Below are 17,083 nucleotides of genomic sequence, written 5' to 3' on the forward strand. Positions count from 1 at the left end.
GTGTTAAACCTTTCCATAAGCAAAGAGCCAAGAGAAGAAACAAATTATTCTTTATAAAGCGATTTTTACATAAAAGTGGCCAATGTTGCTCACAGTTACAAGAAGACCAGCATTGCTTTAAGACAAAAAAGGAAGAAAATTCTAAATGTGCTTTCCTACACTGTTATTGTGCCTTGGCTAAACGGGGTTTTTCCTGCACACCAAATAATGAAATGATAGCAACATTTTCTTCTTCATGTTTTATTGAAAGTATTTCATTTTCCAGTATTTGCAGTGGTGCTTCTCTAAATGTGGTCCTTTATCCAATTTTATCAGAAGTACTTGGGAATTACTGAATCAGGCACTGTGGGGATGGGGCCAGGGTTCTGCATATTTAAAGAGGTGATTCTTCTTTACAGGAAACTGTAAAGAAGACAATTGTTTTGGAGGTTGAAGCTCCCCTACTCACTTTAAGATCTTTAGTTATCCCAATCTATCCTTTCCCACTTAGGCATTTTGACCAGCAGCACCTGCAGTAGAGGAAAACTGGGTCCATCCTCTGATGCCCTCAAGTTACTTACCAGGACTGGGACTGCTGCTGTAAGAATATGTGAGACTACCACGTGGTGTGCACTTAACAGTCACAGCAACAGCGAGGAGGGCAACCAACTCAGTGTAAATGTTGACCCTTAGCTCAGGGTCTTTGAAGGAGCCTAGTAAACATTTTAACTAACTTTCCACAACAGTGAGTTTTATATTCAGTGGAGCTACTGTGATTGTCAGGGGACAGTTCCTCACAGAAGGAACTTGCTTGTGTCTCTTTTTCTTCACTGCCTGACTCCATTTCTGTCCAGTTGAGGAGCAAGTAACCTAGAGTTATGGGACAAGTGAAGGTTCAAATAAACCTGTAAGTTACTTGAGTCACAGATTATCAGAACGTGAAGTTTAGTTAACAGGATCTGTAGAGTCAACCTGATTCACCTTTTAAAAATTATTCTTATTTTATGAAGAACCATGCTTCCTTTAGCTTGAGTTTGCCTGACCATTTCAGCTCTGCCTCAACCACACTTAAGATTCATCTTTCCCTTCCTCTCATAGTACATTATTTCCACTAAATGAAAGAGACAGGAAAAATCTCATCAAGACAAAGCATATACAGGGACTTGAATCCTTTCACTTTGAATTATAGATGAACCATGCTTCACCAGTTTTGTATCATTCTAAATGATATACTAACTTTCATGAATAATGAACCACTGAAGATTGACACTGCACTCTTTGGGCATTTTCAAGTATATCAGTCTTTGCCTCAAGGGTAATTTAAATGGGGCTAGAAAGTGTATGTCCAGCTGACTCTACTAACTTTCATGAATAATGAACCACTGAAGATTGACACTGCACTCTTTGGGCATTTTCAAGTCTATCAGTCTTTGCCTCAAGGGTAATTTAAATGGGGCTAGAAAGTGTATGTCCAGCTGACTCTTGCAGTGGAATAGAGAAAGCATGAGAAAATATCCTAAAGACAAAAAGGCTAGCAAACAAATTTGGCAAGTGAAGTGGGTTTGCCATCCTCCAGAAAACCATGGTGCATCCTGTTAAGGTTTTCTTTCCAAAGCGAAAGTGAGAAATTCGTTAATGATTTTACAAGGACAGATGGGAAGCCCATCACCAAAAATGCAAGGCTAACAAAGTATCACACCAGGGGCACCTATGGGACAGCAGTGAGAAGGGGGGAGTGTGCCGGGAGCAAGGCAGGAAAAGAGCCAGGGTGCTGGGTGTGCAGGTGGCTCACGCAATCAAGGCAGCTTCTAAGAGAAGCTTCTACTTACGTTTCCGCCCCCAGCAGAATGTTTGATGTTATCCTTGGAACCACATCGGGACTGAACTTTGCTAAAATCGATCTTCTTGTTTAAAATCCTAACCTAAAAGGAATTGGAAGTAACTTCACTGTGCATTTTTCTTTCAAGATGCTGGCTATAGGGAAACAGAATGGGTAGAACCAAAGAGGCTCTAGACTCCCTTCCACCTTCGTATTCATTTAAGAGAAAAAAACTAGCACTGGAATTGAAGAGCAGTTCTATCATGTAAATGTGGCCCTTATTCCCTTGCACCCGCAAGAGCCAAATACAGAGAGCCATAGGTATCCCAGCTGCATGCAGGTGCAATCAGGAAACAAAGGGATAAAAGCAAACAAACAAAAGACTAGGATCATCTGTGATGGGGAGGCTCTATGGAAGGTTCGACAGTATAGTTCAGTGTGGGTCAACCCAGGATCCTGAAGGATATACCAAGTGACACTCCCCCCCCCAATACTTCCACAGGGTCAGCACCACAATTATTAATCACCTTGTATACTTGACTGTTCTATTGGTCCACACAGCCCAAGTGAGGTTTACAATTGGCCTGGATGAATGCTTCAGTCAGGGTTCTCATCCATCTACAGGAAGAACCCCTGGTTTCCTACGAGGGTCAACAAAGAGACTCTTGGTCTGCTCTGCTAAAAAGGGCTTTACAATTCCCTTGCAGGGTTGGTTCAGCGGCCTTCTGAAGGCCTCTTTCTCTCTGGTAACTGCTTATGAGCAGTTATTATCCCTGGACGGTCGTGTGGAAGCATTCTCTCCATTTGTAGAGGTAAGAAAACCAAGGCCACTGGTAAGCTGACTTATACTAGGTCATACAGACATAGTACAAGCCTTGGTTAGGTCCAGTGGATTTGAGGTTAGGTGTTTTATTTCTCTTTTCAGAAAGTCAAGCATTCACACTGACAACCCCAGCAAATCGAGATCTGGAAAGACATTACTCTGATGGGATGCAATGTACAAAGTCATAACTCTTGTGGCTTCTTTCATGTGTCTTTCAAACCTTGCATGTTTTCGGAGGCAGATGAGCAGTATCAGCATGAAAAGAAAGGTGTATTTTTGTTATTGTTGTTGTTATTGTTAATTGTTTGTTTTATTTTACTTTAGCTATTCCTCCCTCCCCTCCACAATAGCTAAAGAGAAATCACATTTTCGGTGCTTTAGAGAACAGTTTATCCTCTTATAAAAAAAATTACCTTAGATATACAGCCATCTCCAAGAATATTAACACATTTCTTGGTATTTGCAAAAATGAATCAAAAATTCAAAAGGACATTGAATCCTGACTGTTTTTAACGAGGCAAGGCTTAACTCACAGTGCCTGCCTAACATAGACAACATAGCTTGTCCCTTACAGGGAAATATCACTGACAGCTCTTATCAGCAACCCAAGGGAAGATACTCTTGTTGAAATTTGAGTTCAGAAGACATGATGATTGGGCTACTCTTTAGGGCATAATAAAAATCCAATTTTAAAAGGGTGGGAGTTATCACAGAGTCTGTAAGTGTAGTTGCACTGTAAGAGTTTTACATAAACTATAGCTGCAGATAGTTTTAAATCAATAAATACCATTGCACTTAAAACATCATAGATAAATTATTTTCAGAAAGCAAATATTTTGGTTTATTATTTCTAATAATAGTACTTTAAATTATTTTCCATGAATATCTATTTATTTTAAAAATGAAATAAAATTCATGTGAGCCATTTTACTAATTCTTGGGAATACAGAGTTTCATATTTCTTTTATAATTTTTAATTTAGGGATCATTAGAGTACCAATCAAGTGACTCATTACTAAGTGATCAAAAGCCAAACATGAAATCTGATTCACTTATTGCAAAAATGGAAATTCCACATTTAGTTGCATAAATCTGCTTGACCTTAACATTCAATTAACTGCTCCACAATTCTTATGATTTCCAAATCAAATGATTCAATCCCAAAGGGTCACATCATCAGCATTAGTTAGAGATGATTTAAAATCTTAAAGTCTTAGAACTTGAAAGCTGACTTTTGGTGATTTTCCTCAGATTTTCTAGAGACCCATAGATTTTCTGGTGAAACAACTACCTGGCCTTTTTTGTTGGTACAATTTCTCAACCTACAATGTGAAGCAGACTTTGACATGCATTAATGGCACATCCTTTACTTATATCCATGTTGCAACAGCTTCACATAACAAACTGCTACTTGAAAGATGAACCAATTTTCTATGCTCATGGCATGAATAATAAAAGCATATGAATAATCATTATCCAAAATTATCTCTAAACCACATTTTAATCTTTGTCAATTTATTTCAACCAAAAGTTTTACTTTACACTATTAATGCAAAATGGGGTGATTTGAAAGAGTATGGAAATCTTTTCTTTTGCATACTTCACAGCAGATGTGAAACATATTATCAACTGGATTATCTTCCTAAAGCTCTGTCCTATCCAAAATTCCCCCAATCTCCCCATTTCTTATTAAATGCATCAAAACTTCTTAGTGAAGCAACCAGAGTTCTCAGCAATTCTAATTTTTGAGTCTTCTCTTCTGTTATCCTCATTTGGGCCAGACTATGTTACATTCCATTCTGTAAGGGCCTTGTTTACATTTTTCGAGTTCATCCTGTGCTTCTTTATGTTATCATCTCTCTCTCTAGAATGCCCTCCTTCCAAGTGGAGTCTGTAACAGATCATCTTTCAAGGCTCACCCAATACCTTCAGTGGGAGGCTGGCAAGAAAGGATTTTAGTCTCATGGCTTTTATACAAACACTGGTGATTTACTTGCATAAACAGTTAACTTTTCATTTACATAAAGGTCATTTAAACATGAAGAGTTATATGAGTATTAGTATAGGTTAATGTGATTAAAAATTAATCAACTATTTTACTTTAATTTTTACTAATTCTAACTATTCTTTCACCATGCTAGAGAAGTTGTAGTTACTTTCTAGCTATTCCTTGTATTACTCTAGTTAGATTTTATCATGATGGTTTAGTTGTAATGATCTGTCACCGTACTCTCTCTGCATATAAGTTTAATTGTTCCTTTAGAGAAATTAACGTTTTTTTCCCCTAAAGTGGAGTCACTCTAGGAATGAAGAGAAAGACAAAATGCAGGATATGCCTGAACAAAAGAACAAATCTCTTATTAGTTAGTTAGAAATATGAATCATGTAAAATGTAAGAAAATACAATACTAATGAACAATTTTTAGTGAAACAATTTATAAGCCAGAGGCAATAATCCCAATGTCAATTGAATTTCTTGACCAATGGGATTTTGAATTTTTAAAAATGTGACACTCTCTGATGCTGCTTTCTTTATCAAAAGACCCACATGTCATCTCAAGGTGGTGAGATATGGAGAGTAGATGGGAGACTAAATGTTTGGATTCTGTCTATACCCTCAGGCATCCTCTAAGTGTGAACCTCAGTTGCAACATCATTTCTTTCTCCCTGCATCTGAAGATGTCTCAGAAAGAATGCTTTTGTGAAAGGGTAGTGGACAGTGACACTCAACTGACTTCCCCTCAACTTTGCAGGGGATTGAGCATCTCCTATGGGTTTTCCTCATTTCTCAATTGTGTTAAAATGAGGCCCTCCCTTGTCCTTGCATGACAAAACACTTTTCTGTCTCTCTCAAAAGTATTTCCCATTCCACAACATTCGATTTAATGAAAACTATTTATCTAGCCTCTATAAAATCATGAAGCATCATAGAGTCAAAATAAATATATGACTAGATCAGATATTCCTGAAGATTGAAATATTTTTGGCATAGATGATGACCTTCAAAGATTCATCTATTAACAACCCTGCACTCTGGTTAAAATGCATTCAGATATACAAACATTATAATCTATTCTGAACTTTAAATAACCTTTAATTAACCCTGCCTGCACTGACCAATAGTTTCTTCAAAATTCTTTACTTACATCAACTACAAACAAGTATATTAAATACACATTTTAATAGAAATAACAGTTTACATCAAAATGTACAATTTCACAAAACTCTAAAGGAAAAGGATATGTTGGAGGGACCAATTTTCCCATGCAGGCTGAGCCACAAGGCACAGAAAGTAGAATGACCATGAAAAACCTTGGAGTGAGTAAATAATGCTGAGAAATTTGGAAAAAACATTTTGGTGGAACAGACATCAATGAGTATAGTCATTAGATCTATTGTTAAATATTTCTAAGTGGTCTCTCTATGGGAGCTGGAAAGAATGATATGAGCACAGTGGTCATTGTGATTCATGCAAAGGAACAGACAATGAGTTTTTTCAGATTCATATACTACAGTTTCTTGACATTAAATTTTTTTTTCTTTCATTTTAATTTTTTTTTTTCCTTTTTGTCTTTTTTCGTGACCGGTAATGGGATTGCAACCCTCGGTGTTGTGCCCGTACCACGACCAGCAGCGGGATCGCAACCCTCGGTGTCGTGCCCGCACCGCGCTCAACCAGTGAGGGGACCGGTCTCTATATGGGATCCGAACCCTCAGTGGGAGCGCCGCCACACTCCCAAGCGCCGCACTCTACTGAGTGCGCCACTGGGCTGGCCTCGTTTCATTTTTAAGAAATTCTAAGAAATAGTGGACCAAGTCAGTAAAGAAAGTAACTTTCAAACGGTCTCTCCACTTATCGGAAAACAACGTCAGATTCAAGGCTTGTTCCCATGGCCTTGCTTGGCATATAAATGAACATCAAAGGGGCTCTGTGGGCCTCAACTTTGCAAGCCCAAAGTGATAATTTTTTCATAATGTTTAATAATTAATATTTACTCATCCTAGCTACAAAGCATTTCATTACCTTACAAAAGACATTTGAATTATAGTTATAAAAGCTCTATTGCATAAACACAAGGTCTCTGATCTTAAGGAGCTTTCATTTTAAGATAATGATGTCTTTGATACCAAAAAAACCCTAAACCTTGTCAATATAATGTAATGAATTTCAATGAACAGGTTTTCTTCATGCTGGGTTGACTGACAGTATTTTAAAATTCATAGGGTATTTTATTACTCCTCTTATTTAGTCCTTCTTCTAGCCTGCAGGAAATGAAAAGAAATGGCTTAGAAATAACTTAAAATGAAATAAGGGTGAGACACTAGGGGAGGACAAGAAAAGAAACAAAACAAAAAGCCTCTTTCCTGCCTAGATTGTAGAGCCCATGTGCTTTATTCTCTCCCATTCCTCTTTTGTCACATAGTACCAGCAGTCTCAGCAAATGTTTGATGAAAGAATAAATATGTGAATGAGAAAAAAATATCATGCAATTTTTCTCTCTCAGTCTTATATTTTATAAACATGCCTATATATTAATAACACCCCACAGAACTTCACAGTGGTAACTTTATAATTTTATATAATAGGGAAAAAAATCCTGTTTCACTATAATTTATTAGTTGTCTCCAGAATTAATTCCATTTTTTAATTTGACTATAAAATTGAAAGTAAGCTATTCAATTAGCATGTAAAAGGCCTAAAAAAGGTCTAGGAATAATGCCTAAAACCTTATAAGAAAACAATATAAGAAAGATTCCACTCTACATTTCACTAATTTTCTTTTTTCTTCTTCCCTCTCGATTGCTCCTTCTTCCCAATTGTACTCCTCTTTTATTTCAGAAACAACGTTTTTATACTCAACTTCAACTTCCCCTTTGTGGCATGAACAGATATGGAGTCTATTAGAATATCTAAATGAATGTTTTTTGATGAGCTGTAATGCAAAAATACCATCATACTCTAGAGCCATGCACTTGGGAGCTTAAAGCAACTTCACACTCTATTAAGGGAAGTGGTGCTACATACAAAACAGGTATTACTTTGTTGCTTGTATTTTATAAATAAGAAACCTGAAGAGCGTACAATATTTTAATAGATAAACTGAACCAAGAACTCAGCTCTTAAATTCCAGTTAAATATTTTTTTCACCAAAATTCACTGTGGTCTAAATATGGGAAGTCTCTTTGGGTAATAATTACAATGGATAAATGCATAAGGCATTTTACACTCATTCAACAATGTCACTACCAAAAAAATATGATATACTACATTCATTCAACTATCATTGAATAAACATTTATTGAGCACCTACTACATGAAGAACCCTGAGGACAAGACAGACCTCGTTCCTGATTTTATGGAGTTTATGGTCTAGTAGGTGAGACAAGATAGGCATTAAATAACTAATTATTCAATGAATGTTTAATTACAAACATGGTGAGAAGCTCTGGCTACAGTATAGAGAGCATATCAGGTGGAGAAAAAAACAGATGCAGGGAGACCAGTTAACAGCTATAGCAGTGATTATCAATAAGAGATAATATTTCTTGCACGAGGAGGGTACAGAGTAGACTGAAAGAAGGAGCAGATTCAAGAGCTATTCAAGGCACAAAATCATTAGCACTTAAAGATGACCAGAGTATGGGACAAAGGGAAGGGAGATTAAAAGATGTCTCGGATTTTTGGTTCACCAATATTAAAATTCTTTTATTTGAATAGGTATAATAATACTAAAAAATAGTAAAGTAGTGTGAACTTTCCATTCTCAGAAAAGATCTGTGTGGCATCAGTCACACTGATATCCTTGCTGTGGAACATGCTAGGCCTGCTTCTACCTCAGGGCCTTTGCATGTGTGATTCTGTCTGAAATGCTCTTTCACCAGTTATCCATATGGCCTGCTCCTTCACTTCCTTGGGGGTTTATATTCAAATAGCACATATTCAGGTCTTTCCTAGCCACTCTATTAGAAATGCAATTTTCCTTCAACATGTACTAAACCTTGTCTTTATTTTCCTCCTTCACACTTAGCATTTTTTTTAAACATATTTTTCTTGTATCTTTTTTTCTTTTTTTTTTTTGCTTGCTTTTCCTCCTAGAATGTAAATTCAATGAAGGCAGAATTTCAGGAATTTTTGTCTGTTTTGTTCATTGCTATATTCCCAGTACCTAGAACATAGTATGGAACATAGTAGGTGCTCAATAAATATTTGTTGAATAAATAATTGAGTAAATGAATGCAAAACTTTGAGTTTCTGTAATAATCAAGAAAATAGAAAACAACTCTCCATGTTATTTATAATCTGCCAAGGTTTATATTAGGATTAATATGTCATTATTAATCCTTAATATTATCTATAGAAATTTAAAGCTAATTATATTTTTGTTCTTCATGTCCATTTTTTTTTAATTTTTAAAATTAATTCATTTTTTAATTGACACATTAATTGCATATAATTATGGGGTACAGAGTTATATTTCAATACATGTATATAATGTGTGATTATCAAATCAGGGTAATTAGCATATTCATCATCACAAAAACTTATTTCTTTGTGATGAGAACACTTGAGCTCCTCTGTTCTAGCCATTTGAGAACATACAATAAATTATTGTTAATTACAGATGCCTAATACTGCAGACCACTAAAACTTATTTTTCTTATCTACCTGTAATTTTGTACCTGTTCCCCATCCTCTCCCGTTTCCCCTCTCCCCATCTCTTTTCCAGCCTCTAGTAACCAAAATTCTACTCTCTACTTCTGAAAGCTCAACTTTTTTAGCTTCCACATATGAGTGAGAACAATGCAGTGTTTATCTTCCTGTGCCTGACTTACTTCACTTTGTGTAATGTTTTCCAGGCTCATCCATGTTGCCACAAATGACAGAATTTTATTCATTTTTATGGCTGATCAACCTAGGTGCTCACTGGCAGATAAATAGATAAAGAAAATGTTGTATATATACAAAATGAAATACTACTCAGCTATAGTCTATTTAAAAACCTTGATTTTTATTTTTTAAATAATTTCAGTTGTAGAAGAAAACAAAAAATATAATAAAAATGCAACATCACTTTCTAAATTTAATGTAGTGTATCAATATAACACATTATTTGCATTAAATTTTTCATGAAAATATTATAAAAGTTTTGAAGCCTCAAATTTCAGTTCTGATGTAATAAAAACTTTGGCTTAGAAGGCACTGTTAAATAAAATTACCATTTTCATATTATGCAACAAATGTTAAAGCAAACAAAAAAAGACCTAGTTATATAAAATTACATACTTTGTAGATAAGTGATTAATTATTCACTAAATACAAATTACAGGCTCTGACTTTATAAGCTCAGCCATTACAGGATAATATTAGAAGTCCTATCTGCAAGATGTGGGTAATGTGAGGACTTTTATTTATTATTCTGTGAAAATGTGAGGATTGGAGTAGGAAGAGATATATATCTTTGACCTCCAATATCTTTTAACTCAATAGACTTATATAGAACTGGAAGATAGGAACTAGATTGCTTTATTCCTAGAATGTAACAATATACTTCATAGATTCTGGTCTAATAGATTTATCTGAACAAAAAAAATTTTTTTTAAAGAAGCTAGGACAACACTGACTGAGAAGATAATAGGCTGGCAAATTCCACAAGGTTCTTTAAGTAAAAGACAAGTACCATTCTTTCCTTAAAAAAAAGTGACTTGCTTGAAGATGCCACCATTCTAAGCCTAGCTGACCTGAAAATGGCTGTGTGTGGCAGTGAATGAAGCAAAAGCATGTAATTCACAAGACTATCAGTCAAATCCAGAGACATGCATGGTCTTGCAGAGATCCTGATCTAACTAACCACCCCATCCATTGAACAGTGAATGAAAACAACCTCTGTGAAATGGTCTCATTACTAACTTTCAACTATTACAAGGGCATATAACTTGCACATTTTATATTGATCTTCATAAGATCGATGGAGAAAAAACAAGAAACTCTCAAAACGTGTAAGAGTATTTCATATAAATCACAGTACCTAAAAAGATCCTGATTCAAAACAGAAAAGGTAAAAAATGCCACTAATCAAGTTGTTGTCTAAATGTTTTTATGCTACATGTTTATAGAAATCATTTCTTTTCCTACCTCTGTTTATCCAAGCAGCTGTGTTCTTAAAAAGCTAAATTTACTTATTCTAAAATTTAGATTGAATATAGATGAGGGGGCTAACTACATAGAGATAGTTTCAAATTAATATACTTAGTAAGATAGTCTTACCTATGCCTTGAGTTAAATTAACCATGCTTACTACCTACAGTGAATCTGTGATTGCACAAATTATTTCCAGTAGAATGAATTTATATCATAGCTGAAATGATTAACTTTACTGCTTTCTGTAAAGCTCCTCATATCTTCAGCTAGCTTATCTATTCCATTAGGCTTTGATTTGCCCTGCTGAACTGAACCACTGAGCTGAGCTTCTCTGCCAATAGAAAATTGGACTTTAGCAGAAGAGATATAAGCACAAAACCTATACATATGGAAGAGCAATAAATGTTCAAATCTCGGGCAAATAATAAAGTTCTCCAATTTGGGAAGTTGTTGAGATCCCAAGACACACAAATCTTTTATTATACATTGTTCCTCCCAATTCTTAGTGATTGCATAAACTTTAAAACAATAATAATGATTTCAAAATCAAATCATTTACATACATTCTAAGCACTCCAAATTTTACCACAATAGAGACTCTGCAGATGAACTGAATTAAAGCAACATCTTCTAATTTACTCCCATCTTCATTAATAAGAATTGGATGCATATTCTTCACAACACGTACAGATCACATGTCATTATTTTAGAACCTGGCTCCTGCAGAAAGCATAGCTATTGTCCTATCCTTTTCAATGATTCTGAGTTGGCCACTGTCCATTCCAATATCCCAGGATAATCAATTTACAGTCAGGAGAAATACGTCAGTGGCTTAAGTCTCTTCAACAGTGCACATTTATAGATGCTCAATCAGATAATAAAGGTTTTTTTTTTTTTTCCTTTTTGTCTTTTTTACTGACCGGTAATGGGATAGCAACCCTCGGTGTTGCGCCTGCACCGCGCTCAGCCAGTGAGCGGGAACCGGTCTCCACATGGGATCCGAACCCTCGGTGGGAGCGCCACCACGCTCCCAAGCGGCGCACTCTCCAGTGCGCCACAAGGCTGGCCCAGATAATAAAGGTTTTTAACATATCATTTTGATAGTTTCTAAGAAACCCTATCATAATTTTTTTCCCAGTCATTCTATGAAGTGGGAATTCTAACAATCCAGTCAAAATCTCCAGTTTATTATGCGCAGCGCCACAAGGCTGGCCCAGATAATAAAGGTTTTTAACATATCATTTTGATAGTTTCTAAGAAACCCTATCATAATTTTTTTCCTAGTCATTCTATGAAGTGGGAATTCTAACAATCCAGTCAAAATCTCCAGTTTATTATGCGCAGAAAAAGAACCTCTCCTCTTTCTCTGTATTTGAGAAGATCATATACACTGTCAGGAGGCTTTTAAGGGAATAGCGCTAAAGTGGTGAATGATATATTTTCCTTACAAAGACAGTTCAATTGTAATGCATATCAATTTCCCCATTCATTTCTCCCTCCAATTTAAATGCATTTATATCATGTATCACAAAATAGGAGGCACATATCTTCCATCTGTTTCTTATCTTGGTGAGGAAATGCCTCCTGCTTCTGCAATAAAAGTCACTTCATAACTCTGCTGCTATGAATTTTTTCAAAGTCATCTGATGCTGAGATAGGATAAATTTGTAGGAGGTTATCACTTATCTGATGAAAGAAGAGATTTTCTATAAATGACACAGTTTTAGGCTATTTTTATTCTTTCTGTAATTTTTTGTGTCATAGTCTTCACTAGTCCTTGACTACTGTAATCTCTAAGGCAATTTTAGTTCAGCACAAAAGAATATGACACTTCTTTATCAATTTTATGAATTACCAAATATAATAGAAGTCAATTAAAATTAGACAGAAATACTCACAACTGCATATAATAAAGAAGCAGAAAAAGAAAATAGATATCTTCATACCTTCTGAATTGATTTAATTTTAGAGATTCCTGCAAAGCTAAAGCAAAAACCACTCTTTTTGCCTCTCTACCTTAAGGGGTCCTTTGAACAAAATCATATATTTTAAAATTTCTCTGTCAAATTGTATCAATAATTTTTCTTTGTATTACATTTTTTTCTAGTTTATAAAATAGCTTGGAGATCATTTATATTTCCTTGTGATTCTCAGAAGCAACAGATAATCTTTTAAGTATTAATATTTCCCAGAATATCAGCAAGTAAACCCCACATTTAGCTAAGGAGAATACTAGGATATGGGAATATTTATGAAAAGAGAATTGATTTTAAATATACATAATAGATACTCTATTTTAAGAGGTATCTTATTGAAAGCTAAAATAAAGAACTTTCCAACTGGAACTAAATTGATTTTATTCAACTTACTCTTTTAAATTATCTACGTATAAACATAAAAATAATGCAACATTTAGATATTTCCAAAAGGCCCAAAATATTTCCTTCTCTTGGATGTGCAAAACTCTGATAAACGCAAGAATAGTATAAGGTTTTTAAAATTACAGGCTTGAATTTGGTGCTTTTTTTGCTTAAAAAAGTTTCTTGTAGCTCATTTTTCATAACATCTTTTATAAAAAAGCACCTTTCTGTGACTATATTATTACAGAATGTTATAGTTGTTCTGAAAAGAGCATATTGATCCTTCCCCTCCCACTCTATTGGTTGATTTTTGTTAACTCCTTGGACTTTCTTGAATGGAACCATAATGAGACAGCAAAGAAGTTTGCTGCTAAAGGGAGGAGCAACACTGAATTTTTTGTCTTGATGGTGAGTAGGAGTCCTTCATAGGTTTACATTTTGGCAAGATCTTCCTTCTAAACCTGCCTGAAAGTAGATTTTATTTGGCACAAAATATGAGACAAGAAAAAAAGTGGCAGAAGAAAATATCGAGGTTAAAAAAGCAAGACTTTCTCAGAGTACTGAAGGGCATTACAAGTTTGCTCATGTAGAAAGGAAATTACCAACTTTGTCTTTTCTTTCCAGGATGAATGTTTTCTTTTATCTCTTCAATGATAAGAAAGGTCCAACTATTCCATGGGTAGATCAATATTATAAGGGAAATATTAAATAGTATGCATATTATTTCCTCCCAGGCTAATTGCTTTGTCCAAACATATAGTGTATAAGCAAGGTTTAGGTGGAGGTAGAACTCAAAGCCTCCTGGTTGGAAAAGACATGAATGTTTGCTCTGAAGCTGAAGTGAATAAGTGAGTTTTACTGATAGCTCTATTCAATACAATTAACCTTAAGTAGAAGTTCAAAGGCTACAATTTTATTCATCAGAGCCATAGAGAGCTGTCTTATTATCAATGTGAATACCTGGCCTTTGCAATGTTTAGGCAATAGTAGCCAGAGAAGAAACTTGGTGAACCACGCTCTGATTTGGGAGCGAACATGAGGAAATGGTAAAATAATTTTGGGGGGTCAGTTGCAAGCAAGCAAGCAGGAGGCCGTTTGACTGTGGGAGTGGAGCAATGCCAAAATCAAAGGAACTTGTTTCTTCAAGCTCGTCAGGCAGTGATTCTGACAGTGAAGGTGACAAAAAGTTAAAGAGGAAAAAGCAAGTTGCTCCAGAAAAACCTTTAGAGAAACAAAAGACTGGAGAAACTTGGAGAGCTCTGTCATCTTCCAAACAGAACAGTAGTAGCAGAGATGATAACATGTTTCAGAATGGGAAAATGAGGTACGTTAGTGTTTTGGACTTTAAAGGGAAAGTTCTAATTGATATTACAGAATATTGGATGGATCCAGAAGGTGAAATGAAGCCAGGAAGAAAAGGTATTTCCTTAAATCCAGAGCAATGGAGCCAGCTGAAAGAACAAATTTCTGACATTGACGATGCAGTAAGAAAACTAAAATCCGAGCCATATAAAAGCTGTACTGTTCTAGTTGTTTCAATCTATCTTTTTACATTGGCTTTTGTTTTCTAAATGTTGTTTTCCAAGCTATTGTATATTTGGACTGCAGAACAATTTGTAAGATTAATACTTTTTTAAGATGTGCATTATTAAAAATATTCTGAGTGAAGTTAATTGTCAACTTTATTAAGGTGGATTGTTTTGTGCCCACCATCTAGTGTAAAATAAATTCAAGTAATAGACACACACAAAAAATCTTTGGGGAAGAAAGGAGACAAAATTGGAATCACTAAAAGATCAGGATCTAAAACAGAAAAGTCAAATTCATATCAGAAATGTAACTTTCACAAATTCATAAAGCAATAGAGACAAATTCAGAAAAGATCTGTTAGGCACCAACTAAAAGACTCTCCTATATGACTAAACTAACTTTTATTCAATAATAGCCAGAAGGAATGGCCATCTCATGTGACTTTCATTATATTTGATGGGTTAGCTTTCTCTAATAAGGTCCAAACTCTTAGCAATGAATTGTAACCAGTAACTCTTTAACACCTCCACCTCCTTTTATTTTAAGAACTGTTAGCTTGTAATATGAAGACGGCAACATAATAATCAGTAGGACTTTATTTCTGGCAGAAAATATGTATTCATGCGATTCTTACCTGCCCCCCTTTAGGCTGGTATTTGATGTTGTCTGTCGATCCGATTTTGGACTTGACATTCTTCAGGTCTGGCAGTGGTTGGTTAATAAGCCTAAGCTGCTTGGGAGTAGCGGGAGATTTTGGAGGAGTACGTATGATGGCGACTTTCTTCTCACTGGGCACCAAGATGGCAGATTTGGGGGTTCCTGGTGTGTGAGGGGTCCTGGGATAGCTAGGGGTTCCAGGGGTGCCAGGTGTGCGTGAAGAATAGCTTGGTGGGGTGCCAGGAGTGATGGCAGTTGATCCGGGGGTCGTGGGGGTTGAGGTGCCACTTTTTCCTGCTCTGCGAATTGGCTCTGACCCTATAGTAAGCAAACAGGACCAGAATCAAACTGTAGCATCAGAAACTTCTTCTCAAGGCATCTCTCTTTCCATAGGTTGTTAGAACTCACAATAAGTTTAATTTCTGAAGCATTCAGAAATATTTATGAATTATCACAATAATGTTCAAAAAGGTGAGAACCTCCTTTCTTTAGGTTCATGAGCTGGTGACAATCTTTTGAACACACACTGCTATCAAAACAAGGATAAAACCTGATTTTTCCTTGTTTATTCTCCTTAGTTCTCATTAAGAATTTGTCAAAAACTATTTTTTACTTGTGTGATCATTAAGGCATGTGGATCTGCCTTTAATGAAAAAGAGTCTATGCTTAATCTTGTATGTGAACTCATATTTGCTGAATATTCCTTGAATGATATGCAGATCATTCATTCCTCTATGTAGTAAATTTATGCTAAGATCCAGGTGGATATACAATATAGAACTGTGTATTTAGATCAATAAAGGTATTTATTGAATTGTATTTCAATATTACTCCCTCAGCTTATATTGAGGAGCGCTGTGAGCTGCAAATATGCTTATTTAAAACTGTCAGACATTGTCCTACTTTATCATATATTCCCTTTGTAAGGAAACTTATTTCAGTGCTTCAAACCAAAAAAGTCTATCTCTCTCCTTAGAAGATTGGGATGTTCTAACAATGTATTCATGGCAAACTTTGCATCTGACTGTGTTTTCTCCTCTGCTTTTATCACTAGTTTGGCATTTTGGAGTCAAATCAATAATCCTGTACTGTTAATTATACAGAATCCTCTGAGATCACTTCTTTGCCTCAAGTTGAGCTCAGACTCACTGTATTATTTTACTCTCCCTCCCCCCATTTTCCTATACTGTTTCTCTCATTTTTTAAAAAATGTGTTTTGAATGCCATTTCAAATGTTTTTCTGAAAGAATTATATAAATAAGAGTACAACACATTATAGATTTCAAAGCACTTTTGTGAATACCAAACAACTGATAACCAAACAAACAAGCACAACAGTTAGGGGCAGCTCTTGTCCTTCATGTTTTTCTGAAAGAATTATATAAATAAGAGTACAACACATTATAGATTTCAAAGCACTTTTGTAAATACCAAACAACTGATAACCAAACAAACAAGCACAACAGTTAGGGGCAGCTCTTGTCCTTCCAAATTAAGAAACAATGACATTGAGGCTCATTTACCCAGATGTTACTATGTTCTAAGTCAGGTGCAATATTTAGCATCTGAGAATTTACATTTTTTTTAAAGCACTCAAATTTTATTTGTAACTTGTATTTTACACGAAAGGGATGACTTTGGGTTTTTACTGCTGAATATGTATGCTTTGTAAAATCAATGAATTTTCTGAAATTTTGTAGAGGATAAAGACATAGCTCAATTTTAAAATCATTGAAAGGAAAGGGATCTTAGAGATCATCAGTATAGGAAGTTCT

At 35.3% G+C, this 17,083-nt stretch overlaps 2 protein-coding genes across 2 annotated transcripts in view; one reads left to right on the forward strand and one right to left on the reverse strand.

The window, feature by feature from the left end:
• MAP2 (microtubule-associated protein 2) overlaps positions 1-17,083 on the reverse strand; it is a gene marked incomplete at its 5' end in the record, with an annotated part of 62,717 nt that overhangs the window by 9,391 nt on the left and 36,243 nt on the right. The window contains 2 exons of the mRNA XM_008570415.1: positions 1,836-1,901; positions 15,286-15,626. Of these exons, the coding sequence (XP_008568637.1) occupies positions 1,836-1,901; positions 15,286-15,626 (407 nt within the window). The remainder of the gene's footprint in view (positions 1-1,835; positions 1,902-15,285; positions 15,627-17,083) is intronic.
• Positions 14,192-14,789, forward strand: LOC103588660 (activated RNA polymerase II transcriptional coactivator p15). The gene has a single exon (XM_008570412.1). It carries the CDS (start codon positions 14,237-14,239, stop codon positions 14,690-14,692), a length of 456 nt encoding a protein of 151 aa, XP_008568634.1. The 5' UTR covers positions 14,192-14,236; the 3' UTR covers positions 14,693-14,789.

The sequence above is a fragment of the Galeopterus variegatus genome, unplaced genomic scaffold, assembly GCF_000696425.1.
Source record: "Galeopterus variegatus unplaced genomic scaffold, G_variegatus-3.0.2 Scaffold600, whole genome shotgun sequence".
Taxonomy (NCBI): Eukaryota; Metazoa; Chordata; class Mammalia; order Dermoptera; family Cynocephalidae; genus Galeopterus; species Galeopterus variegatus.